Raw genomic sequence first — 26296 nt, 5'->3', positions numbered from 1 at the left:
GGTAACACGCTGTGACAGCCTGACGGAGGTAGTGACAGCCTGACGGAGGTAACACGCTGTGACAGCCTGACGGAGGTAACACACTGTGACAGCCTGACGGAGGTAACACACTGTGACAGCCTGACGGAGGTAACACGCTGTGACAGCCTGACGGAGGTAACACGCTGTGACAGCCTGACGGAGGTAACACGCTGTGACAGCCTGACGGAGGTAACACACACTGTGACAGCCTGACGGAGGTAACACACTGTGACAGCCTGACGGAGGTAACACGCTGTGACAGCCTGACGGAGGTAGTGACAGCCTGACGGAGGTAACACGCTGTGACAGTCCATCATGTGTGAAGCAAGACACAACCCTTTCACAGCTGCTGCCAGCCCTCCACACTTCTCAATCTCCACCTTTTTTTTCCCTTTCCACTGTGGAAACCTGAGCACACACATATAGCTAAATGGTTTAGAGATCACAATTTGCATAATAGACGGTTGGTTGGTTGGTTGGTTGGTTGGTGCATAAACACATAGATTGTTTACATTAGAGGCTCTGGCGTTTGTTCATTTACAAAAAAGAATGCTGGGAGGTTGGTTTGCGGGGCGGTGGGGGGGGGGGGGGGGGGTTGTGTGTGTGACCAGTATGGGATTTTTCAAAACACAGTTAAGGTCCTTACACATCAAGAGCGATGCGAATATACGGCACGAAATTGCGATGCGAGTTTTGACCCACCTGTCAATCACAGCCACAGATGTGTACACGTCGGAAGCGAATTTCTGAAAAATCGACCGTGGTTCGAAAAAATAAACACCGCAATAACGCTGAGCGAAACTTCGCCGTTGGTATGCACGGTTGCATTGACTGATATAGGTTCGGAAAATATTATTGACGTGCGAACTAATCGCATGAAAAAAACGCTCCCGATGTGTAAGCACCTTTAAGCCTTGGCCACACTGATCCGTCAGAAAATGGACAGAACTGATAGACGGATAGATTTATGTCCGTTGCATGTACAAGTATAACCTACTTGTACAGTAGGTGGCGGTAAGCACCTTGAAGGTGTCAGCGACCCGCCTATAAACCGAGAGAAGAAGAAAGCTGGTGTCAGCTAGCTGCTACGTTACTTATGTGGCAATAAAATGCCACCGAATGACCAGATTAGATGGTGAAATCAGACGGTGACACTGACTATCACGTTGTACAACAGCGGGATGGTGTACACAGCATTAATTATAGCCTCCTTCACCGCCTCGGCCGCCATCTTCTTTGAAAAGTTGAAACAAATCTCGGAACGCCTCCTCTCGAGACCTCGACTCTGATTGGCTAAACGGACAGTGACTATCCGACCATCCGATACGTCCATCCAGAAAAAGTTCATCCCTCTTCAACTTTCTGTCCATCAAAACGTATGCAAATTGTCTGGATACGTACGCTTAGCTAGTACTCCACGGACAGTCGGACAGCTGTCATTGAAAATGAGTGGAAGCGAACAGAGAAATGAACGCACACGGACAGACACCACGGATCAGTGTGGCCAAGGCCTTAGTGTGTGTTTTTGATCTCTAACCAGCCAGGTGTACTGCTCTATGGCCAATACAGCTCACACGATTGTATGTTTGTTTTTAACCATGATGTGCGTGCATGTACATAAATGTATGTATGCAAACATGCAACGACCACGTGTGTGCAGAGAGACGGCACTCCCTCCCTCCCTACCCCTCACTGTCCCACTGCTGCACAAACCAATAGGCAGCAGCACGCTCACGATGCGCGGCTTTGATAGAGCGAGTAAGAGGGAGTCAGAGAGAGAGGCAGAGTGGGAGGAGAGGCTACAGTCTGCCTTTAGCCTGCAGCGCATCATGAAAGAAAGACCAACCTGTCTCTTCCCCCCAGAGCAGCGGCGGGAGGATAACGGCACCAGACAGCTGACTGATCATCGTCCGGTTTGCCTCATATCAGTTAGAGAAACTCAACATATGTGAGGAGGATTCACCCGGCACCTCCGCTTCTTCTCCTGTGGATGTTGCTCAGTGACCCCAGCAAAAGGAGATGAGTGAGTCAGGCCGGCAGCAGCAGGGTCACAGCACCATGCCTCAGCCTCGTAAGGATTTACAGCGCAGCTCTGAGCGTTTGCCAGGCCAGCAGCAGCAGCAGCATCAGGGGAGTGGGTGCAAGCTGTGAAAGCACGGGACACACAGGAAGGACATGCAGCACAGGGCCAACTCTGCGTAAGTGGGGCATCAACTGCTCCCGCGACGGGCTGGCAGGAGATGCTGATATAGCTCCTAGTTATCACTGAATATAATATCAATTAGTTTTCTCTCTGTTACAGTTTTAATGGGATTGTTAATTTAAAAACATATTTTGCTTTTCATGGAAAAACAAAACAATAAAACAAAAATTAAGTCGGAGTATTGTGCTTTGATTTTGGAATTTGATGATTATGAATATCATGCTGGAGACAAAGTTCTTTTTGTGACTGCAATAACTTTTCACACCATTACTGTTTCAGTTCAGCAGATTATATGTTTGCTCTTATGATTTAATAGCATAATGTCTTAATGTTGTATAAATCACAGACGTGACCAGACCACTGACCGGGGGAAGTTGTCTAAACTCATATCACATGTCTAACTACACTGTCTGGTCAAAAATGTGATGACAGAACAGTCCATAGAGTATTGTCTTATTTTTCTCCCCCTTGAAGAAAAAGACGTGAAATTGTCAGGCTTTACCGAGCGATAGGCATCTCCATTCATGTGGAGAAAACATGTTTGAGTCAGTCCCCCCTGCTGACAGCCAGCGGCTCCACTGAGGCGCATGGCTAATGTCAAGTAATGTCCTTTCATGACTTGTTGACACTGATCTGGGCTGACAGCACATCTGATCTGTGGAGATGTTTGAGGACAGCACAAAGTGAAGAGGAGCAACAAAAGCAATGGAGACAGCGCTCACAGAAGAGTTTAATGAGAGAAAGACAGAGAGAGAGAGAGAGAGAATCAGTCTATAGTCACAGCAAGCTGTTCCTGCTCTATCCATATCGCCATATACTGTAGTATATAATAATAACTACTCGTCTCTTTAAACAAGTATCTTCCAGTTCCATTATTCAGCTGTTGACATATTCATTATTATTGTCTTCTCTCTGCAGTCCAGGGGGGCCGCGGGGGAGGGGGGGGGGGTCTTGGAGGTCTCAAGTCATCAAGTTCTACAGGTAGCAGCTTTAGTTTCAATCTAGTTTGGTGCTGCAGTGTTTGATGATTCTTTGGTGCACTAGTGCCCAGCGCTAGTCTGCCCTCTCAGGCATAGAGACCGGTCCCCAACTAATCAAAGTCTTTTTACTCATCCACCAGGTGAAGTTTGTCCATATAACAGACAGCAGCCAGCACAACTCTTGATAGAGTGCAGGTTCACAATCACATTGACTTCAGCACAGTACAACTGAAGACATGTGTATGATTTCGCTGTCGTCCATACTAGCGTACCTGAAACAGCATATCGCGTGACGGCGAGCTGGTGGATGTTGATTGTTTCCCTCAGGAATTGTAATGATTTTATTTGACAGCGGCTGCACGGTTCGGGGGAAAACACTATAGCCGTTACTATTTTATAAACAGATTTTCAAACAGTTCGCCTTTTTTATGTTTGAGTTTACGTATTTTCCTTTTGATGAAGTCTATTAGACTGTTATGTTTACTGTTTTAGTTTTCACTTTATGTATTGTTTTAACTGTTTGAAATAAATCGTTTCAATCAATCAATCAATCAATCAATAAACAGTTATTATAGGAAATGAATGACCATTGTCATACAAGCAGGGGTGTGTACTACTGTGTAGTGCTGCCGGAACGCAGGGGAGCGTCGTCGCTCCGCCACTTTTTTCTTCTTCAACTGAGACATCGGATTCACCCAGAATAGTTGCAGTTCAAATAATCCGGTTGAAATGCATGAGGCCTTTTTGTTTTCCAGAGGCTATGTATTTCTCAGTGTGTGGACACTGTACAGTGTGCCTCCTGTGGCATCACAGTGCTATGGGTTGTCATTCCAGATGTAAAGCTCTCAAGTGTGAGGAAATTGCTATTATGAGGGTCAACAACACCATGGGAACAGTCTGCATATCTCTCCTCCTGTCCTCTCTGCCTTCTTGTGATGCAATACTTCCAATATTGTCACACAAGACTTGTGTACAGGATCAATCAGACAGCTAGGTTAGGTGGAGTTCTAAGCTTCTGGTTCTAAGCTCTCTATCTTGTCATCTTGCCCAGGCCTACAGCTTTGGCTTGGGTTTGTTTTGATTTCAGTCGCGTGCAGTGATATTGTGCTTGACGACAGCAGCACAGACTGTAACCGCTACAGCGTGTGCAGCACTAGTATGCACGTAACCTAACCTACTTGGCTTCCTCTTCCTCTCATCTATAGAACGTGACATATGCTCATTTTCCGTTTTGATTGAAATCATCCTGTCGGTTCTGTGTCATCTGCTCTTGTCTGTCGGTTCTGTGTCACTTTGCTCTTGTCTGCGTTGTCATAACAGCCCACTTGAAATGGATGGCGGCGGCGCTGCCTTTTATGCTAACGAGTTGAAAGGGTTGCCTCTTCCTCCATGGTGAGGTGACTACCTGGGTTTCCTGTGTGAGAGTGTGAGAGTGTTTTTCAAACTGTGAGGTGGGTGGGTGGGTGGGTTGGGGGTGCTACTGTATAGGTGAAATGTCCTGCCTCAATATAAGGGTTTGCACGGTACCTACCTCAGCACTTTGAGTTGTGACTTAGGTTAGTGTAAAAAGCACAGTTATTTGCACTGCTTGTTGTGACCAGCCAACACATCATGGATTAAGACCGGTGCACAGTTAATCTATTCAGACTCAATTTGTATTAGTTAGACCACTTTAGTTGACCATCAAGTAGATGTGTATGCAGAAGTTGTAGTGTCAGTAGAGGAGAGAGCCAGGACGTCACTATGCTGCAGTCTGACTCCGTTCATGTACCGACACGACGGGGCATTCCTCAAGCTGATAAAAGCAGCTTGTCCTATCACCGGCGCTGTCATGGCTTATGTTCATAGTCCATTTATCACAGCGCCCTGCCTGCCTGCCTGCCTGCTGTACCCACTCCCAACTGACTGCCTAGCATGGCACAGTACATGAATGGAATATTACAGGTCACACTTAACATGAAGTCAGTGGTGTAATAATAGGGCCGTAATCAGGTCTGTTTAACAACTTTGTTAGCGACCTTTTTTATATACAGTATATATATATATATATATATATATATATATATATATATATATATATATATATATATATAGTCATTTGTGATGTTATTTTTATGGTTTACTTGTTCCTATTTTATAACAGAGGCCCCAGGCTATAAGTCATTTTTGTTTATGACACCACAGTTGACTCTAGCTTGATGATTTCTTGATTCCAAAAATAAATCAAATGTTTGATAAGTGACGCAGGGCTTCAGGCTTGCTGAGTAAGCAGAGAATGCTTACTCATGCTCTGCGGGGGCTGCGTAGAATATTTACAAAAGTCTGTGTTTCAAGTGGCGCTAGTGGAAAAATAATCTATTTTTTTTTTAACCATCTCTACAATTGATTAACATATCTTATTCATTTCTGGAGACGTGTTGGTCTAGCTTGTGGTGGGAAGACTCCTGTCCTGACTTCTAGTCACGGCATCCATGTCCAGGGAAAACAAACGATGTTACAGTGTTGAAGTGACAGGGTTGATGCAAAAACAACAGACAATTCACACCCATGCCTTATCATCAGTTTAGTTCCTTCCAGTCTAGTTGAGTGGACGCTCAACCATTATGTACTGTACCACTCTGACCAGAGTCACCAGACACACAGATGCTAGAGATTCAGTCCCCCATGTAATAAGCTTACTATGTTTGTTTTCTAGTAAAAAGACCATACTACTATTCTTGTACATTCCCCTGTAACTCTAAATAGCCCAGAATAGGCCAGCTGCTCCTGGACATCTGTACCCATGTACAGCCCAACCCGCAGTAGCATGGCCCAGGAAGACGCACAGCTTTGCCTCAGGGACTTTCTCCAGTGTGCTGCCTTAGCATTTCTCCCTCCATAAACCTGCACAACTTCAAGTTGGATCATAGAAGTTTGAAGTTTATTGCAGTCGTAACCGTGGACCGGCCTCCAATCTTCCTGGAGTGAGGCTATGACCTCCTAAACCCTGCCTGTGGTTTGAATGGGCTGCCTATCAGCACACCCCGGAGAGTAGTGCTTTCACTTTTCCCTGCTTGAAATGAGTTTGAAGCTCCCTAAAGTATAGAAATATGTCATGAAAAATCAGATTAATTATAATTCCTCTTTTGTGGAGGATGTCCTGTATCGCTCACTGCAGGGCTGTACAGCGCTACAGTTTTGCTAGCATATGCTATTATGTATTCTGTGCTAAGATAAATTTGTATCCACTCGGGTGCTATTAATATATTTCCTATTTATTATTGCTACATAAACGTTAATGCTGGATAGTTTAATGGATAATAATGCACCGCATTTTATTTGTTATATTTTGTGAGTAAAATCTGAAATAAAATGGTCAGATTGAATTTATGAACACACCCATTTAAAGATTTTGCAACAGTTTCTATTCTTAATTTAACAAAAAGAACCGATCAGAATACTGTTAAAGTACCATATCAATAAGCAGTATCAGTAACTAGTAATAGGCTACCGTAAAAATCTTAACAATACCCATCCCTATCTACATGACCAAATGGATTTTCACCAATAAAGTATGTGATACAAAATCTTACTCTGTGCTACTGGAATACTTTGCTTACTAGCACCAGTGCTACCACCTAATGAAGTAGGTGTACAGCTCTGTCACTGCCACAGGCACAATCACACTCACAGTCCCTCTCAGTGTCGTCGTCTGTGAGATAGCATAGGCAGAGTGATTAGAATACACCAGTTGCTATCAACAAAGTTGACACATAGCCAAAGTAAGAAAACATATTAGCGAATGACAAAGCACGGTAATGAGAGTGCATTGCTGGGATTTACACGACGCTTTCACTTGTTTTGCTTTTAAATCAATCGGGGCATAGTGACATTACTTGCAGGAGCCTGTTTTACTGCCTGCCTCAAATAAACAAAACACAATCAAGCCAAATAACACTTTGCATTTTTCACACACAAAAATGTGATGGATGCAGATATGTTGAATAAATTCAAATGGATTTCCCTGGATGATGGTGTAGTTTAAAAGTCAGTTATTGGCACTCATATCTTGCATTCAGACAGATGGCAGCTGAAAGTTTTAGGCTGACATATTCTCCGCTGCTGGTAAATAGTTGTTTACAGCAGCCTAGTTTGAGATGACAGAAGATGCTACTCAAAAACAAGTGGATACCTATTTTGGGTAGTATTCAGAAAGTGTTGTAAAGGCATTGAGTGAGTCAGCAAACCTATCCAGCTTATTTCTAGCTGCCATGACGCCTTACGTGAAATATGGGTACTTAAGTTCTTCTGGTGTAATCCTCCCAGCCCCCTCCCCCCGTTACGTTGCTGACACAGACGCAACATACTGTAGCCCGCCTGTAAACGACAGCTGCAGGCGAACGGAGCAAATCACGTCCAGGTTGGCAAAAATCTCGTCAATAAGTTCAATAAGTCCAGAGTTGTTCAAAGACCAACAGAAATAGCGGATGTGATAGATACAATTATTACATTCCCTCAAATAAGTCGTCAAACGAGTGTTATTTATTGTGAGCAACTTTTTTTCCCCAGCGTCGGAGTTTTAATGAGGAAATGCGCCAGCTGCAACAATCAGTCACATCCTAGACCGGACCTTGCACCCACAATTATTTTACAGTGGGGCATTCAAAAATAAGGTGGATATGACAGGAGAATTAGCCTGCCAGCTCTGCTATCAAGCCCCCTCCTCTACTAGTCCATACCTCAGTTACTAATAATGAGACTCAATCTGAGCCCCTTGAAAGTCATGGAACATGCTGCTGTTGGCAGAGGTGGAGGGAATCTCACTGCCATTTGTACAAACAGTCAGTCTGCATGTCATGATAGCTACTGGGCTGAATGTCTGGCTCAGCTTCAGGAACAAAACTGTCATGGGGGCGAGTGTATTGGTTTGCATGTGTTTTTCAAATGGGCATGAATGGTGATTCCGGGATTTCGATGGGCCTGTCAAATACACCCCGTCCTGTCCTGATTTGGTGCTGGTATTAGGGATGTCACGATACTAGAATTTCTACTTTGATACCGTCCGATACCCAGGAAAATATTGATACTCGATACCGTTTTCGATACCACGGGAAGAGGGGCATGACGACACATCAAGAGGCATAGAAATGAAGTCATCTAATCTAGGCCTGATATAACTTTGAATTTAGACAGCAGATTAGCCCTGCTCTACCCATCAGAACACGTTTAGCTTGTTGAAGCAACAGATACCCAATGGTAGGGAGGGAAAAATCTGTGATCTTTCATTAAAAGAAAGCACTGATGGTATCAAAACTGTTGCAAATGAGTATTGTTGTATCCATTTCAATTTCTTTGTATTGATACTTATCGATACTATCGATACCTGTTGCAAATGAGTATTGTATCCGATTCAAATGTTCAGTAATGATACTTTACTATCGATAGTTTTGACAACCCTAGGCTAGCTGGTATATGAGGGAGAGGTTTTGGGTCAAGGAGGAGTTTGTAAACAGAGCAGAGGGGAAAGCAGGACAGAGAGGAGCATGAGGGGAAAGGTCCTCATTACGTCGCAGCATCTTCCTGTCAGTCATGATCTGATTCTGTGCTGTTTGTTTGTCATGATCTGTGCTGTTTGTTTGTCATGATCTGTGCTGTTTGTTTGTGGCTTTAGATTTGTCTGCCAGTTGTGGCTTGCAGGCCTTGTTGATGTTGGCTGCTCACTGTTTGGCTGTTTGTGTTTAGGATGGCTTAGGCCGTGGCCGCACTGATCCATGGTGTCTGTCCGCCTGCGTTCATTTCTCTGTCGCTTCCATTCATTTTCAAAGACAGCTGTCCGTCTGTTCGAGGAGCACTGTCTCCAGCACATTTGCATACTTTTGATGGACAGAAATTTCAAGCGGGCTTTTACTGGATGGACGTATGGGATGGATGCATTTGTCACCGAGAGCGGAAATACCAGAAACAGAGTCGCCGCCATGATGACAGTCTCCCCGCATCTCCAAAACGGTAGTTTAGATTAGAATCAGCCACAATATTGTTCTAATATCAACCAACATATATGAAAGCTGGTGGGCTTTATGGAAAGAGCGTGACTCAAACTGGTTAAAAGTTGTTATGGGCGGCGTTTTGAGCCTAGCGAACACTTAGTTGGCAAACGTAGCTCACAGCTAACAGCTACTGTATGTTCCAGCTCTGAGCCCACGTCCTCCTGACAGCTAACAGCTCCTGACTACAGAGAGTGCCGCGCTTCCCGGCCCGGGTTATCTAAAAAACAACGCAACGGACATCAATCTATCCGTTTTATAATTCTGACGGAGCAGTGTGGCCACAGCCTTAAAGCAATAGAGAATTAGAGATCTTAACTGGCATAGGTCCAAAACACTGATGGTGCCCCATTTCACTCCTGTAGCCTTAGTTAATGAAGTCATATTAAGCTGTAATAATTACAGCCTAACTAGCTTGTGATATAGGATAGGGAGACCACTCTCCCATCTGCCACTCTTCTTTCACTCTCATCTGTCTTTCCCTCTTCACCGTTATTCCCCCCAGCTTCCTCGGTCCCTAAGCGCTGCTTGTTGGCCCCACTTCTACGTCCTCTCCATCACACACACTCACTCCTCATGTCTGTCCTCTTCAATACTCTCATCACACACACTCACTCCTCATGTCTGTCCTCTTCAATACTCTCCATCACACACACTCACTCCTCCTCATGTCTGTCCTCTTCAATACTCTCCATCACACACACTCACTCCTCCTCATGTCTGTCCTCTTCAATACTCTCCATCACACACACTCACTCCTCCTCATGTCTGTCCTCTTCAATACTCTCCATCACACACACTCACTCCTCCTCATGTCTGTCCTCTTCAATACTCTCCATCACACACACTCACTCCTCATGTCTGTCCTCTTCAATACTCTCCATCACACACACTCACTCCTCATGTCTGTCCTCTTCAATACTCTCATCACACACACTCACTCCTCATGTCTGTCCTCTTCAATACTCTCATCACACACACTCACTCCTCATGTCTGTCCTCTTCAATACTCTCCATCACACACACTCACTCCTCCTCATGTCTGTCCTCTTCAATACTCTCCATCACACACACGCACTCCTCATGTCTGTCCTCTTCAATACTCTCCATCACACACACTCACTCCTCATGTCTGTCCTCTTCAATACTCTCCATCACACACACACACTCACTCCTCATGTCTGTCCTCTTCAATACTCTCATCACACACACACACTCCTCATGTCTGTCCTCTTCAATACTCTCCATCACACACACTCACTCCTCATGTCTGTCCTCTTCAATACTCTCATCACACACACACTCACTCCTCATGTCTGTCCTCTTCAATACACTCATCACACACACTCACTCCTCATGTCTGTCCTCTTCAATACTCTCATCACACACACTCACTCCTCATGTCTGTCCTCTTCAATACTCTCGTCATCACACACACTCACTCCTCATGTCTGTCCTCTTCAATACTCTCCATCACATACACTCACTCCTCATGTCTGTCCTCTTCAATACTCTCCATCACACACACTCACTCCTCATGTCTGTCCTCTTCAATACTCTCGTCATCACACACACTCACTCCTCATGTCTGTCTTCTTCAATACTCTCCATCACACACACTCACTCCTCATGTCTGTCCTCTTCAATACTCTCCATCACACACACTCACTCCTCATGTCTGTCCTCTTCAATACTCTCATCACACACACTCACTCCTCATGTCTGTCCTCTTCAATACTCTCATCACACACACACTCACTCCTCATGTCTGTCCTCTTCAATACTCTCCATCACACACACTCACTCCTCATGTCTGTCCTCTGCAATACTCTCATCATCACACTCACTCCTCATGTCTGTCCTCTTCAATACTCTCCATCACACACACTCACTCATGTCTGTCCTCTTCAATACTCTCCATCACACACACTCACTCCTCATGTCTGTCCTCTTCAATACTCTCATCACACAAATCGTTCCGTGAGTCCCTAATCCCCATCACAGAGCCTTAACTCTCCCTCCGCTCAGCAAGTCTTCCTCCAGCTTACTTCACCATAGCAGACTTCATCACTTTTTTCTTTCACTTGACACGTGGAGGCCTCTGCTCACCTAAACCAGATGGGAGTCCTTCAAGTCTCCTGTGAAAAGAGCTACTGCAGCAAGTCATTCATCTCCTCACCGCTGGATGTTTTTCCACTCTGCTCTGAGAGGCCCCATTGGCCTAAATTTGGAAAAGCGTGTTAATTTTTTAGGCCCTGTCAAGTTCAGGCCCACCTGCTGAACTGTTAACCAGTGTTGAGCTTCTGTTTATTTCAGGACAGTGAGACTGCTGTGGTGGAAGCTCCAAAAGCAACTGGCTTTGATGCTTTTAGGTGCCTTGCACTTTCCGTTTGTTTCAGAACAAGTGACTTGCTCTCAGTCTGTTTGGCTGTTTACAGGTCGGTGGTTTAGGTTATAACTAACATCTTCACAGATGATGAAAAGACTGGGGAGTATACACACTACCCGACTGCTTCCGGAAGATTGAAAAACTGGTGGTATTACACTACACGAGTCAACACGACTGCCTCAGACGAGGGACCAGAGACTACAGGACTTGTCACAGCAACTGAGTCCATCTCAGCCCAGCAAACAATGAAAACAATGAGCTCTCGCGGCTACTAACCATACGGAAGCTAGACGATTTTACTTTCAAAATAAAAGCGCTAATTTATTAGTGCATGACTCTCTTAAAAATGGTTCAAATGGACTTTTCCAAGGCACAACATTATGTTAATTTAAAACAGGTTTCTATGCAAATGTTTTCTATATTTCCTCTTTGGTACTTGGGGTATTTCGGATCGCACAAAAAAAACACATTGCAATGGTACTTTTATTTTGAAAGTTGTAGCGGGAAGTTTCCATTTTATTCTGGCTGACTTGACAACTGAACAAACGGCTTTTAGCGTGTCGTCTGAAGTTGTAATTGAGGCTTGCACTCGTCCCTGTATTATTCACGTGTGCTTTGGTATCAGAAATATGTATTGTATGAAGACTGAAGAGTGACTAGCTAATTGACTGCTTTTGCCTCATTGCCTCATAGTTTTTCATTGGATATTGACGGGATCCATTATGCATGTTGTTGATGGTTTACCCTGTGTCCAGAATCGTCTTGAAAATTCAAACCTGTTAGATTATATAATCGTTGTGGCTCCGACTGGCATCGGGAGGCAGTATACACTTGACGATTATCTGTACCCCAGTAGACACTAACAGATTTTGGTGCCGACTGGCACACCAACTGCAGACTAGAAGAAACAAAGACAGACTGTGCCCAACTGGAAATCCTGTGTAAAATCGGGGGGAAATATCATATCGTATATAGTAACCTTTGCTGTACAAAGTATTGTGGTTTCATTATGGCTTGTTGTAAGTAGTCACCAGTCAATCTCTGCTTCAGGCATATTTGTGTGTCTGACTATGCTTGTTGCAGACAGACACATTAAAGTGCCAGACCGTTTACCATGTCTGATATTGCCAGTGCCAACTTCAGTGCAGTATCCTGTTAGTGTGTGCCTGGTGATTGTGTTGATCTGGACTTGAATTGTTCCCATAGCCTGCACAATGTGAATGGTGGGTGATTGAATGAATACACTAGAGCTTAATGTACATGAATGGTCGATTGAGAAAACCAGAGATCATCCTAGTAGCTACAAGACTTAATGTGTCATGTGACCTTGAGTGGGACAATACATTGATAGAATGACATGCCAAATCAACAAGAAATGGTGTGTGGAGTGAACGATGCAAAGCCAACAATTTATGAATGACACCACACAGTACATTGATTCATTCATTAATCAGTCAAACAAACAAACAAACAATTGAATTATTCATGCTGTGCTTATAACAAAAAGCATTGTGAAATTTGCTGCTTATTAGGGGGAATTGCTTTAGCAATACTATTACTGAGAGCAGTGTTGCTCGTTGTTTCAGGGCCTACATTTAGATGCTATTTGTGTGCCTAAGGCCCGGCGATCTAAAAGGTATTGTCTCAAAGCAGCATACTGATAGATCACATTTATAGTTGTGGGAGTAGTCTCACAAATAGTCTCACATTGCAGTAACCCTCACTCTCTCTTTTGTCCTTCTCTCTCTCCATCCCCCCCCCCCCCCCCCCCTTCCCTCACACTTCTCTCTTGTCTCAGGTGGTACCATGGCAAGCTGGACCGAACCATCGCTGAGGAGCGTCTGCGCCAGGCCCGCACCCCTGGCAGCTACCTCATCAGGGAGAGCGACCGCCGGCCCGGTTCTTTCGTCCTATCCTTCCTCAGCATGACCAGCGTGGTCAACCACTTCAGGTCGGTCAGAGCACAAACACACGGCGCACGCACACACACACCACACGTATGTCTCTCTCACACACGTCACACACACACACACACACACACACACGTATGTCTCTCTCTCTCACACACACACACACACACACACACACACACACACACACACACACCACACCACACGTATGTCTCTCTCACACACGTCACACACACACAGACACACACACACACACACACACACACACACACGTACGTTTTACTCGCCCCAGAAATTAGTTATCACACAAAACTCTCTCCTATGCATAAGTATAGACCCAAACACATACACAGCACAGCATAATTATAGAGTGCACAGCTGTGACTGTAGATTTCACACAAACGGTAACAAATGACATGGTGAGCTTACAAAACAGGTAGAAAGCAGCATAAAGTAGAAGATCAAAACAGGGGACTATAGAGGTTAGTCATCTGATCACTTTTTTTTATTTTATTTTTGGGGGGAATTTTCGCCTTTATTTAGATAGGACAGTAGGCAAACAGGAAAGGTGGAGAGAGGGGATGACATGTGGCAAAGGACCTCGGGTTGGATTCGAACCCGTGTCGAAGTACTGAGCCTCCGTGGTACGCGTGCTACCAGGCGAGCCACCAGGACGCACTAAACCAAATCATTTGAACATGTAGCCCAACATCAACTCTGGCACACATAGCTGGAACCTGTGCGTGTGATGCAGAAGATGTTTCCTCTGATAGAGGATGTGTGGGTGGACCTGAAGTGAAACTGAGAGGACATCACATTTGACTGGCAAACAATACCTCGGAGTATCCTATAACCCTACAATCAGTCAGACAACCTGTCCACCCCCTCACTGCATGTATTACAGTATATCCAGTATCATGATACATTAGCCCCATGTTTCAACAACACTGCTCACTCATAACACCTGAGAGGACTCGGGGCTCTCTCTCTCCCCACACACACACACACACTCTCTCAGCTGAGAGTTGTAGGATCGTTCGTGCCAGACTGAATGTCCGCTCTTTGTCTGTTTGTCAGACTGATGATAATAACATACTTTTAACATGGGCACATTGGACTATATCGCTCAAGTTACTCCATACCTTGCCAGTGTATCCTTCTCCGCCCACGGGCTTTGTTCATGAAGCTGTTGCTAATTAAACAACAATGACATCATCATCTCGCTGGCGCTCATCGGCCCGATGTAGACGTGATGTCATCGATGCCGGGAGGAAGGAGCCCTTTTTGTAAGGGAATTACAAGGTTAATAGCGTGGCCCTCCACCTCGATAGGTTGATGTCCTTGGATTGTGGCTGTAACAAATGAGCACCAGCGCCAGTGTGTTTATTATTAACCTGCAATCAGAGATCCACTCAACAGAGATGAGCAGAGAATTAGGATCACTGGCTCTCCACTGGGAGATGGCACAGAGCGGTACTTTTACCACGCCACTGTCATCATTCACTCGAGCAATTTCCAGGCGCTTATCTGAGCTACAAATGACATCTGAGTCATGATAGTTTAGTTCAGCAGCTTTGCTCTCTCTCTCTCTCTCTCTCTCTCTCTCTCTCTCAATTCAATTCAAAGGGGCTTTATTGGCATGATAAGGTGCATCTTACATTGCCAAAGCATACATACAGCAACACTTTGTAATTACAAAAGCAAAAAACAACAACTATCTCTTTATATATACGTATACTGTGTGTATGTAGGGGAAGGGGTCAATATTTAAAGAGGAATGTTGAAGCAGTCAAGTTCATTTTAGTTTTTTGTTAACGGATGAGTGTAGAACATTGTTTCTCTCCTTCACCCTGCAGCTATGCCCCTGTATTTAACAGTAACCTCACTCTCTTGTGTCATTGTTGTGTGTCCTCTCAACAGGATCATCGCCATGTGTGGAGACTATTACATTGGCGGGCGGCGGTTCTCCTCTCTGTCCGACCTGATTGGTTACTACAGCTATGTGTCTTGCCTGCTGAAAGGAGAAAAGCTGCTATCGCCAGTGGCGCCCCCAGAGGTGAGACTGACTAACTGGCCTGGAGTTTTGCCATCAGTTAATTTCAGTACACCAGCTTTATAGGACCAGTGTGTAGGATTTAGTGGCACTTAGTGGTGAGGTTCCAGAGTGCAACCAACTGAATACCCCTTCCCTCACCCTCCCCTTCCAACCATGTAATGGCTCATTTATACTCCATTTTCATACGAAAATAAATGCGTCCGTTTCAAACGGTGTAATCGTCACTGCCCACATACTTCCATGCGTCTTTCACGTTGGTATCATGTTAAGCAATACATCCACCAGTGTGCAGTAGAGAGTCAAATGCATGAGTGTGTGTGTGTGTGTGGTTTTGCTGCGATTCATGCGTATCCGTAAGCTTTCAGAGGACGGACAGAAAACACACGAAATGAACGCAGAGTACGGACAGAAGGCTCTGTTCGTCTCTGTCTTTAACGTAGAGTATAATTGGGCCTTAAGAGAACCTACAGTGGCCATAAAAGAAAATAAGAAATGCCCGCTCTAGAGCCAGTGTTTGGTTTGTCCGTGCTGGGCTACTGTAGAAACATGGCGGTGCAACATGGCGGCTGCCGTGGAAGAGGACCTGCTCCCTATGTAGATATAAATGGCGCATTCTAAGGTAACAAAAACACAACGATTTTTATTTTCAGGTGATTATACACAAATTAAAACAGTTATGAATATGATATTCCATTTCTGCTAAGTCTGTTCGCTAAATGCCACTAAATTCTACACACTGGACCTTTAAGCGTAAACTCTTTCTGAGGGACACACTTTTATCTTAATGCAACATTTCATGAAACTTTTTACTTACCCTGATGAAATGTCTTGAGAGCTGAAAGATGAATGGGGAAAGCAAAAATACCTTTTTTTGATTGAATTTGAAGGCAGCCCAGATTCTTTTTTTGAGCCCGCTAACTACTCGGCATACAAGACATGTCCCCCATTTTCTTACTTTTCCCCTCATCTTTTGCCTTCAGGCAATATTCGGCAAGTCTCCAACTAGAGAAGTGTAAAATACTTGATTTTGTGGGATAATGGGGGGGGGGGGGGGGTAGCATGCATGTGTGTTTGGTAGGTCAAGGCTCAGGATGAGATTGTTATTCTTGTGTTTCCACAGCCTGTAGAGGACAGGAGGAGAGTCAGGGCCATTCTTCCATACACCAAAGTGCCAGAAACCGATGAGATCAGGTGAGTCCCTGTGTATGTTAATGGGCAAGTTTCTCTGGTCTAACACTTGTAGGAAGGGATTTAATATCGAACCAGTTGCCGTTTAAAAGTAGCGTCATCGATATGACTCGATACATTTGAGCTACAAACAAGGAGTGTTGTTCTCCTGAGCTCAGAAATATTGAATGAGATTGTATTGCTCCCAAAAAGCAAACTAGTTTTTCTTAATTTGTTGACATGAAACAGGAATGTCAAGTATTCACCCCAGCCTGCGATTCCCCTCACAGCAGACTGGAAAGCCCATCATCTGACTGGCTAATGAACAAACAGTCATTTAGCAGCGGTAGGCACACTTACTGATGGTCCCTGCTATCCCCGAGTTCCCAAATCTGATAAACATCTGTCTGAAGTCAACATGGCCCTGTGTCTGCCAACCAGCCACAGACATGCAACCCTTTACCTTGTTGTGTGTCTTGAAGGAGACCCCTGCTGGTAATGCAGTGGTACTACAGTCAAAAACAAGAATCCCAGGCAAACGTTTGTCCAATTTCTTCAGTGTTGAAGTTGTCGCTACAGCATTGTAAAGATTCAAGATTCATTTTAATAGCCATAGTTAGCAATCATATTACAAATGAGGAATTTGACTTTGGGCCGTATGCATCAATAGTAGAAGACGAAGCAAACAGAAAGAAATCTCAAATCACAAATTATAATGGAATGCAGAGCCGGTTTTGCCCAGGAGGGTAGGGAGTGACAAAGTCCTGATTTGTGGAGGCTTTCAGATCAAAGATTGTCATGCATTGCAAGCAACTGTGCGGCAGAGGGAAATAGAACTAGGAAACACATCCAAAGGAAAATTTGTTGAAATGAAAAATACTACATAAGAGAAACAAATATATAACGGTAAAATGTAACATGAAATTTGTATATGCTCACATTTGTGCCTTTTTTCTTAGGGTCAATCTGTGCATTATGTGACAGATTAAATCTCCTCTTCTCTAAATCCCCTTTACTGTAACTCCATATCTCTCCAGCTTCCTGAAAGGGGACATGTTTATCGTTCACAATGAACTGGATGATGGCTGGATGTGGGTGACCAACGTTCGCACAGAGGAGCAGGGCCTCATTGTGGAGGATCTGGTGGAGGAGGTGGTGAGTACAGCACAAACAGCGAGGCCAGGACGCCTCTCGTTGTTCAGGAGTGACATCTGTATAAGTCATTGCATCTCATTAGCAGCACACCAAAGTAACATGCATCTCCAAACTATTGATCTATACAGTACAGTCAAGTCAGGGTGCGTCAAAGTACTTTTAGTGATATCTGCACCGTTCACTCAGCTGGACGCATCTCAATAATTAAAAGTTAACTGGGTGCAGTGTGCAGCCCAGTACCCAGTAGTGGCATCTGTATTCAGGGTGTCCGCGGAGGTATTGAAAAGTCTTTGAGTCAAGTTTTTGATTTGATTTGATTTGATTTATTTGACACATTTTCATAAAAAACTTTAGAAAGTAAGGTGTAATAAAAAAAACAGTCAAGGATTACATAAAAAAAGCTTCCGCTTATTTTCATTATGGTCCTTGTTGGTAAAGGGGAAAGGGAAGGAGGGAGGCACAGATGTATTCAGACAACATAAATTCAACACAATTCACTGGCAACACATAACATACATTAATCAATACAACTACCTTAAAACAGACGCTAGCCTAAAACTAATGTCCCCCACTGAGCCATTCTTTCACATTTGTCTTAAATCTGCTTAAGTTAATCACTAATTTTATCTCGGTTGGTAAGCTGTTCCAGAGCAGTGTTGGGCAAGTTACTGAAAATTGGTAATTAGTTACAGTTACTAGTTACTTCTCCCAAAAAGTAATTTAATTACTTTAAAGTTACTAGTTACTCCAAAGTAATTAGTTACTAGGGAAAGTAACTTTTGCATTACTTTTAAAAGTCCACTTCGATTGTCTTACAGTGTGGCATTGAACATTAATTTGCTTATTGGGGAGGCTTATAGCCTACCCAAGGTCATTAGCCTCTGGGTCTCTGGCTGCAGCTGCAGCTCTCTCCCCGAATGAGGTCTGAGGATCAGAAACCGGATAATCCTCTGAAGTTGTCCGTTATTTTCATGTCCTATAAAGTAACTAGTAACAAGCCCAGTTACTATTTTAGTAACTGTAACTGAGTTACCAAATTTGAAAAGTAATTAGTTAGATTACTAGTTACTGCAAAAAGTAGTTAAGTTAGAGTAACTAGTTACTTAGTAACTAGTTACTCCCAACACTGTTCCAGAGTACTGCAGCAGAGTAGACAAAAGAGTCCCTGTATATGTGCAAATTGTACTTTGCTGGTACAATGTCAGTAGGGCTCCCTCTAGTGGAGTATGTGTGTGTGTCTTTAACCATTTTAAAATAATCGCTAAAATAACTTGGGACTTCTCCATACACTGTCCTGTGTACCTGGCACAACTGTAACTGCTTCACCCTGTCTTCCACCTTGAGCCATTTGAGACTCTTGAAGTGAGAGGGCTCCAGGTGGGTGCGGATGGGGGGGGGGGGGGGGGGGTAGCTTTAATATGACTCTGACTAGCTTATTTTGTGATGTTTGCAGTTTCTTCTTCAGGGATTCTGGGACACTGTTGAACCAGGAGGTGCATGCATAATCGTACAGACACTGTATTATAGCGCCTGCAAGTGGTTTCTTGATTGAGGTATTTAGCTAGTCTGGCCATGAATCTGATCCTGCTGTTGATCTTGGCGAGGACTTTCAGCGCCATACTCTCTCCTGATAGAGTGTTGTCCAGAACATAACCTAAATAATGAACTGAGTGTTTAGCAGAGATCTGTGTGTCTCCTACTTTTACTGCAAAGCCAGGGGATCTTCCTTCCCTCAAATAAGTCATAAAACGATTTTTATTTTGTGACAGCAAACATTTTTCACCGTCAGTTTGACGAGGACATGCTCAATACTCTGCCAAGTAACATTAATGAGTCATGACGCTGTTTATTTAATAGGGTGATCTGGTTGTAAAAATAAAACAATAGGGTGATCTGGTTGTAAAAAATAAAACATTTATATCAGAAAGACGTTAAAAGCAGTCATTGATAATCAATGAAATCTAATCTTTTTCTGCAAATTGCATCATTGGGAGGTTGATTCTGGGACTCAATATTACGGGTGGGCAATATATCGATTTTATATAAATATTGTGATATGAGACTGTATATGGCAAGGGTGTCCAAGCCTGAATGGGGGCCAGATTTGATCATGTGAAAATACCTGGGGGTAGCTCTCAGAGTGCACCAGATTGATCCTCAGGGAAACACTGTTGTGTGCATGTGTGTGTGAGTGAGTGAGCGAGCAGGTTATTGTTATAAATATACTTTATATATATTTTTAAGTTTAAATAAACCTTGCCTTTGGGTTAGTCACTCAATTTATTCTCTTGAGCTTGATTCCTTCCTGGCCTATCTGAATTCTGTTGTATTGATACAGTGCATAGAAGTTATGGCAAACTAACATCGTTTAGTTTTGCAATCTCAAACTCAAAATGTATAGTAAGTGTTAGTTAAAGGTGTGTCGCTGATGTAATCGGTCACAGCTCGAAGTGGCGATGGGGTCTTGAAATTTTTTGGAAGGGTCTTGAAAAAGTCTTGAAAATGTAACCGCAGGATTGCTGCATATACCCTGGTATTGTACACCCAGATAATATACCAGCGTTTTCTCAATACAACACCCATGGTTGATAAAATGTAGAGAGATGGTTGTCCTATAGCCAGTTTTGTATCACTTTCACTACTTAACTTGACGCATTTCTGTTTCTGATGTTTTTCAGGGGCGTGAGGAGGATCCACATGAGGGCAAAGTGTAAGTTATAAGCACAGTCACAGTCTTAGTGTCCAATAACTGATCAATGAGTAAAATCCATTGCAGTATATAAGCCTATCACACCCATTTTCTCATGACTTAGTGTACGATTGTCTACGGAGCAGTGACTTCCTTGGCTTTATGTTGTGAAAGCAGCTGCTTAATCTATACTTTTAGGCAACCTAACCTATCATTAGAGGCTCATTACGTCCCTGTTGGTTGAGCCTCTCTGGTTGCCTCCATGTTTGCCATGTCCTCTAGCTATTCACCTTATTCACCACGCCCACTTTTTCTCTCTTCCGCGTTCAACGCAAACGTATTTGTTCTTCCGGTTCAGCGCTAGTTGCCTTCTGTGGCTAATATTAGCCACTAGTTAGTTATGTTATATGGCAGTAAAATGCCACTGAATGACCAAATTGATATAACTTTTAACCATTTCGAGTAACACTGTTTCCATACGGATCACCAGCGTTAGTTTGTTGTTTATAACGTGGCTATATTCATAACGTTTCTATCTCGGATGCGTTATTTCGAATCGCACATAGGTTACGCTAAAACGCACATAGGTTACGCCTCGAATCGCACGCAACCTATGTGGGTTTCAGGACGCAACAGCCTCGACTCCACTAACGTCATCTTTAGAGCACAATATTCCTGGAATGCAAGTTTAACTAAACAGTTACATGCCCTCTGCATTCTACATAAAATTAAGATATTACGGGTTGTTTTATTTTGTATGTTACATACGTATTGGCCAAGATATGTTAGTTTATGGGGGAGTAATTTTGTCACTTTAGGAGCGGAGTGTGCGCGGCCATTTTGCCTGCGGGGTTTTTGGCAAGTCAAAACGGAAATACTATTACGAAATGACGTAATGCGGAAGCGTCCATGTGTGGGCAAAGAATAAGGTGAATACAGTAAGTTAGGTTCTCACCTTCTGCTGTAGGATGCAGAGGAGCATGACAGCACAATGTATACAGTATGAGTCATTACTCAGACTGATTTAGTCAGTGACTCCAAGTCAAACAACTCACACATGCCTGTGTGACAAGAGTTCAGAAAAGTACATTATGCTTACATTTAAGCCCTTCTTTCTTTTAGCACCAACGTGACCGTGATTATTACATGTGCAAATGATATGTCTCACTAAGGAATCACTTTTGTAAACAGTGTCATTTTGTCTGATGAATGTCCCCAACCGAGATGTGCGCAGTTGAATCCTTCTGTGTTGAGAGATGGCGGTGTTGGAGTGAGCACCTCTCAACATCTGCATTTTGTTGATTGAGCTAATTCTGTTGTGTGCCTCTCCTTCTTCTAACGCTCTTCCTGGGTCTCCTGTACAGCTGGTATCACGGAAAGATCAGCAAGCAAGAGGCCTACAACCTGCTGATGACAAGTACCATTCCTCTCTTCCTTAGATTAGGCCTGAGTTATTAAACTCGAGCTGAACCCAAAAATGACTTTTCTTTTCTTTTACTTCAAATACCTGGGTATGCAGTGCACCTATTTAATAATGTATGCCAAAAAAAATCTAATTTCTTTAGTTTTTCACACTTTTTTACATCAAAAGTTCATTTTTCAAGATTTCATTCATAACAGTAATCTACAGTTTGCTGACATCACCTAGTACTATCAAATTTCTACCCCATTTCAACCAATCATATCACGACATGGCAGCTGTCAATCAAATCTTCATTTCAGGATAATTTTCTCTTCCAAATGAAAGAGAAAATGTCGCCTAGTGCCTGTCATCTGGCAGAATTCCTATCCCATAAACTAACTACTAACTTGGCCAATTGTATGTTGATATACACAATAAAGAAAACGGTAATCCCTAAGAATGCAAAGAAATGTAACTAGCTCATTAAAACTCGCATTCCAGGAATATTGTATTTACTGCAATAGCGATAATGGCGCGCGCCTGAGAGCCTGGTTGTCAGGGGTCGCCCCTCGGAGATTTCAGGCCGGCGGGCAGCACCCATGCATCGGATTGTCTGCTTGTTGCACACAGAAGTAGCTGGCTGCCTGGTACTCGGCGGATCCCACTTGCGTAGCACCACAACGCGCTGAATCCCACTCGATTTGGGGGTGGAAAACACCAGGATTGGCCAATGCCAAAGTCAGTCCCCAGAATTGTCAAATAAAATCATCGACATGCTACTCTGACCCGCCTCTCTCAACCTGTCATCTCAGACAAGTTCTGTTTTCAGTCTGAAACAGACTCCGACCCACGCGCCACTACGGGTTCAGTTCGACTTTAATCACTTGTGGTGTTATCAGACATTCCTTCTGTCAAAATTCTGAATGATGTTTTGAACATCAAAATCCATTCAGCATGATGTACCGCTGAGCACGCACTAAAGCCTTTCTCTTTCCTCTCTCCCTATTTCTCTCTCACTCCATGTGTCTCACAGTTGGCCAGGTGTGCAGTTTCTTAGTCCGGCCGTCAGACAACACGCCTGGGGACTACTCCCTCTTTTTTCGCACCAATGAAAACATCCAAAGGTTTAAGATTTGCCCTACCCCCACAAATCAGTACATGATGGGGGGGAGGTACTACAACAGGTATGTGTGGGGGTTATTATTATGTTTGTATACAACAGAATAAAAGTTGTAGGAGTCCAGAAAAAGAGAATAATGCTTGTTGCCCCACGCGACAACATAATGTAATGCAATAACTGACATGCTTCATCACTCTCTCTGACAGTGTTGATGACATCGTCGACCATTACAAGAAAGAGCAGATTGTTGAGGGCTACAACCTGAAAGAAGCTGTTTCCGTGCAGGTAGGTCCAAGTCCCTGCTAGCATTACTGTGTTAAGTTGAGGCCACCCATTGACCTGATAAGGGCTGACAGGCAGTTGAAGGTTTCAGTCACATTTAACCCAAAAAGCCTCATGTTTTGCCATCTTCACATTGCTCAAGCCCACACTGTCTTGCAAAGCATCTAAATGTTGGCATCAGCTCTTACCTGATGGAGTAGGTACTGGTCTTACCTGATGGAGTAAGTACTGGTCTTACCTGATGGGGTGCAAACTGCACAGACCTGGGAGGACTGAATGATGACCATCTTTATGGACTTGGTCCATTAGGCTTCATGCAAATTTGGGTATTGAAGAGAAAATCTCACATCAAAGGTTTCCCTTGTTGCTGTCTCCCTAATCTAGAACATTTCTCTCTGGGACAGCAAGTACTGTATGTCTCTTCATTTAAAAAAGAAAAATAACTTAATGTAAACTTGTCCTTTGAGAATAGAATTGTTCTAGGCTTTGTGGTTGTATGATGTTTTGATTTCTTTTCAAATTGACTTCAGCACCAGGAACAAGTCCTCAGCGACATAGTGGACGGGAAGGAAATTTATAACACTATCAGACGGAAAACAAAAGATGCTTTCTACAAAAACATTGTCAAGAAAGGCTACCTCCTATTCAACAAAGGTATACTTTTTCACTTAAATCACAAATGATTTAAGGTACATGTTGGATGGGATTGTTGATAAAGGCTTTCAATAGACTCTTGAAGCTTCACTTTTGTAATCTGAATAATATCAGCTGAGACCTGTTTTGGGTCTAGTCCCAATGATGAGCTTTTCTCTGTTTCCTCTCACCTCCAGGCAAAGGCAAGCGATGGAAGAACCTTTACTTCATCCTGGAGGGTAATGATGCCCAGCTCATCTACTTTGAGAGTGAAAAGAGAGCCACCAAACCCAAAGGGCTGATCGACCTAAGTGTGTGCTCCGTGTACGGTGTGCATGACAGTCTGTTTGGCAGGTGAGGCACCAAAATACTCTTGATTGGGCTAATTTGGTAAAGTTGTCAGGAAGCGGTGTCCCTCAACTCTGAATGGTCCATGAGCCAGTTGCCTTGTGATGATGCTCTTGAGAAGGATGATGTGTCATCTGGTGCAAACAGTGGCGAACCGTCAGGGCCTTCTAGGCTGAATACCCAAGAATTAAAAAAAAAAAAAAAAAATGAAAAGAAAAGAAAAGAAAAGAAAAGAAAAGAAAAGAATTTCCCCCTAATAAATTATTTGTATTTGTTATTTATTAGTTTTTATTAACTGAAATAACAGTAATATTGTCGCTAAATTGGGCCGCATAGAAGGCCCGGTTCTGATAGGCACGGTTCGCCACTGGGTGCAAATGAATGTTGCATGTTCTCTCCTGTGTGTGTTTGTGTTTCCAGATTGTGGTTAATGTTGAGTGTTGTGTGTTTCCAGGCCAAACTGTTTCCAGATTGTGGTTAATGTTGAGTGTTGTGTGTTTCCAGGCCAAACTGTTTCCAGATTGTGGTTAATGTTGAGTGTTGTGTGTTTCCAGGCCAAAATGTTTCCAGATTGTGGTTAATGTCGAGTGTTGTGTGTTTCCAGGCCAAACTGTTTCCAGATTGTGGTCCAGCACTTTAGTGAGGAACAGTATATATTCTACTTTGCGGGGGAGGTTCCTGAGCAGGCACAGGTAAGGAGGGTCTCTGTATGCTTGCTTCTGTCACTGACTGGCCATCTAATAACTGGATCTTACCAGTACTTTGTCCCGGCTCTCTGGTTTTGCAGGATTGGATGAAATGCCTTCAAACATTCTGCAGTAACCTAAGGAAACCCACCCAGCCCACCACCAACAAGAGACTTAGACAGGTACACATACCACGAGCCATGCTTGTTCATGTAAGAGGCAAAACAATAGTTAAGACAACAGTAAAACAAGATGTTCATCACATAGCTGCATGATCAGTCTTAGTAAACCGGAAAGTTGAAATTGAAATTTGACAAGAGTGAGCAGTGTAGCAGCATGGTTGCCTAGATGTAATTTAAAGGTGTCAGGTTCGATCCCCGCAACAGCTAGGTGTCTTTGTCCTTGAGCAAGACAAAGCTCCTAAGAACAATAATTAAATGCCTAAAATATAAAACTGTTTTATCAACTCTATGACTGCATTAGTGCTCTACTAAGTTTTTAAGACTTGCTTGAGGACTTGTCATCCTCAGAACCGCTGCATTCATCAGCCATTTTCTAAATAGAAATGAAAAGCAACGGGAAGCTTAGAAATGATTGTATTAATTTATTTATTGACAATGACCCTATCTACCCTGTACATGCGTTTTATCTGTCCCAAACTCCTTTAACAGAGGCCATGTTATATTTGTCTTCTCCCAGGTGAGCAGCCTGGTGCTATATGTGGAGGAGGCCCACAAGCTGCCTGTGAAACACTTCAACAACCCCTACTGTAACATCTACCTGAACAGCGTCCAGGTGGCCAAAACGCACCACAGGGAGGGCCAGAACCCCGTCTTCACTGAGGAGTTCATCTTTGAGTGAGTCTATCGCACCTTTCCCTGCTCTAATTTATCTTGCTCACTTTGCTTTTCCCGCTCTCCCGCCTCCATCTCAATTTGATCTTCCTCTTTCTTGTCACCTTCCTATCAATGTACCAACACAGCACCAATACCAATAAGCTATATTTTTGCACACTTGTTTACCGTATGATTGGAATATATCTACCTTTTCTTTCAGTGACTTGTCAAGTGAAATCAACAGATTTGAAATCAGCTTGAGCAACAAGACAAAAAAGAGCAAAGAAAGTGACATCTGTAAGTACATATTTGAATTAAAAACAAAATATATGCAAAATAATGCTACTCCACATGCGCCATGTGTGCAATAATCACCTTTGCTGTCTTTCGCTCTCC

At 43.5% G+C, this 26296-nt stretch overlaps 1 protein-coding gene across 1 annotated transcript in view; it reads left to right on the top strand.

Annotated features, from left to right (window-relative positions):
* Positions 1-26296, top strand: part of LOC310783880 (ras GTPase-activating protein 1-like) — a 43163-nt gene that overhangs the window by 11698 nt on the left and 5169 nt on the right. Inside the window, exons 2-15 of the mRNA XM_083644786.1 lie at positions 13415-13567; positions 15447-15582; positions 16703-16773; positions 17787-17904; positions 20583-20614; positions 21958-22010; positions 23029-23179; positions 23322-23400; positions 23928-24051; positions 24228-24384; positions 24983-25070; positions 25166-25246; positions 25764-25921; positions 26121-26197. Coding sequence (XP_083500912.1) covers positions 13415-13567; positions 15447-15582; positions 16703-16773; positions 17787-17904; positions 20583-20614; positions 21958-22010; positions 23029-23179; positions 23322-23400; positions 23928-24051; positions 24228-24384; positions 24983-25070; positions 25166-25246; positions 25764-25921; positions 26121-26197 — 1478 coding nt within the window. The remainder of the gene's footprint in view (positions 1-13414; positions 13568-15446; positions 15583-16702; positions 16774-17786; positions 17905-20582; positions 20615-21957; positions 22011-23028; positions 23180-23321; positions 23401-23927; positions 24052-24227; positions 24385-24982; positions 25071-25165; positions 25247-25763; positions 25922-26120; positions 26198-26296) is intronic.

This window comes from Poromitra crassiceps (genome assembly GCF_964638095.1).
Source record: "Poromitra crassiceps genome assembly, chromosome: 10".
Lineage (NCBI taxonomy): Eukaryota > Metazoa > Chordata > Actinopteri > Beryciformes > Melamphaidae > Poromitra > Poromitra crassiceps.
Note: the sequence above shows the minus strand (reverse complement) of the source record. Positions and strands in the feature narration are given on the sequence as shown.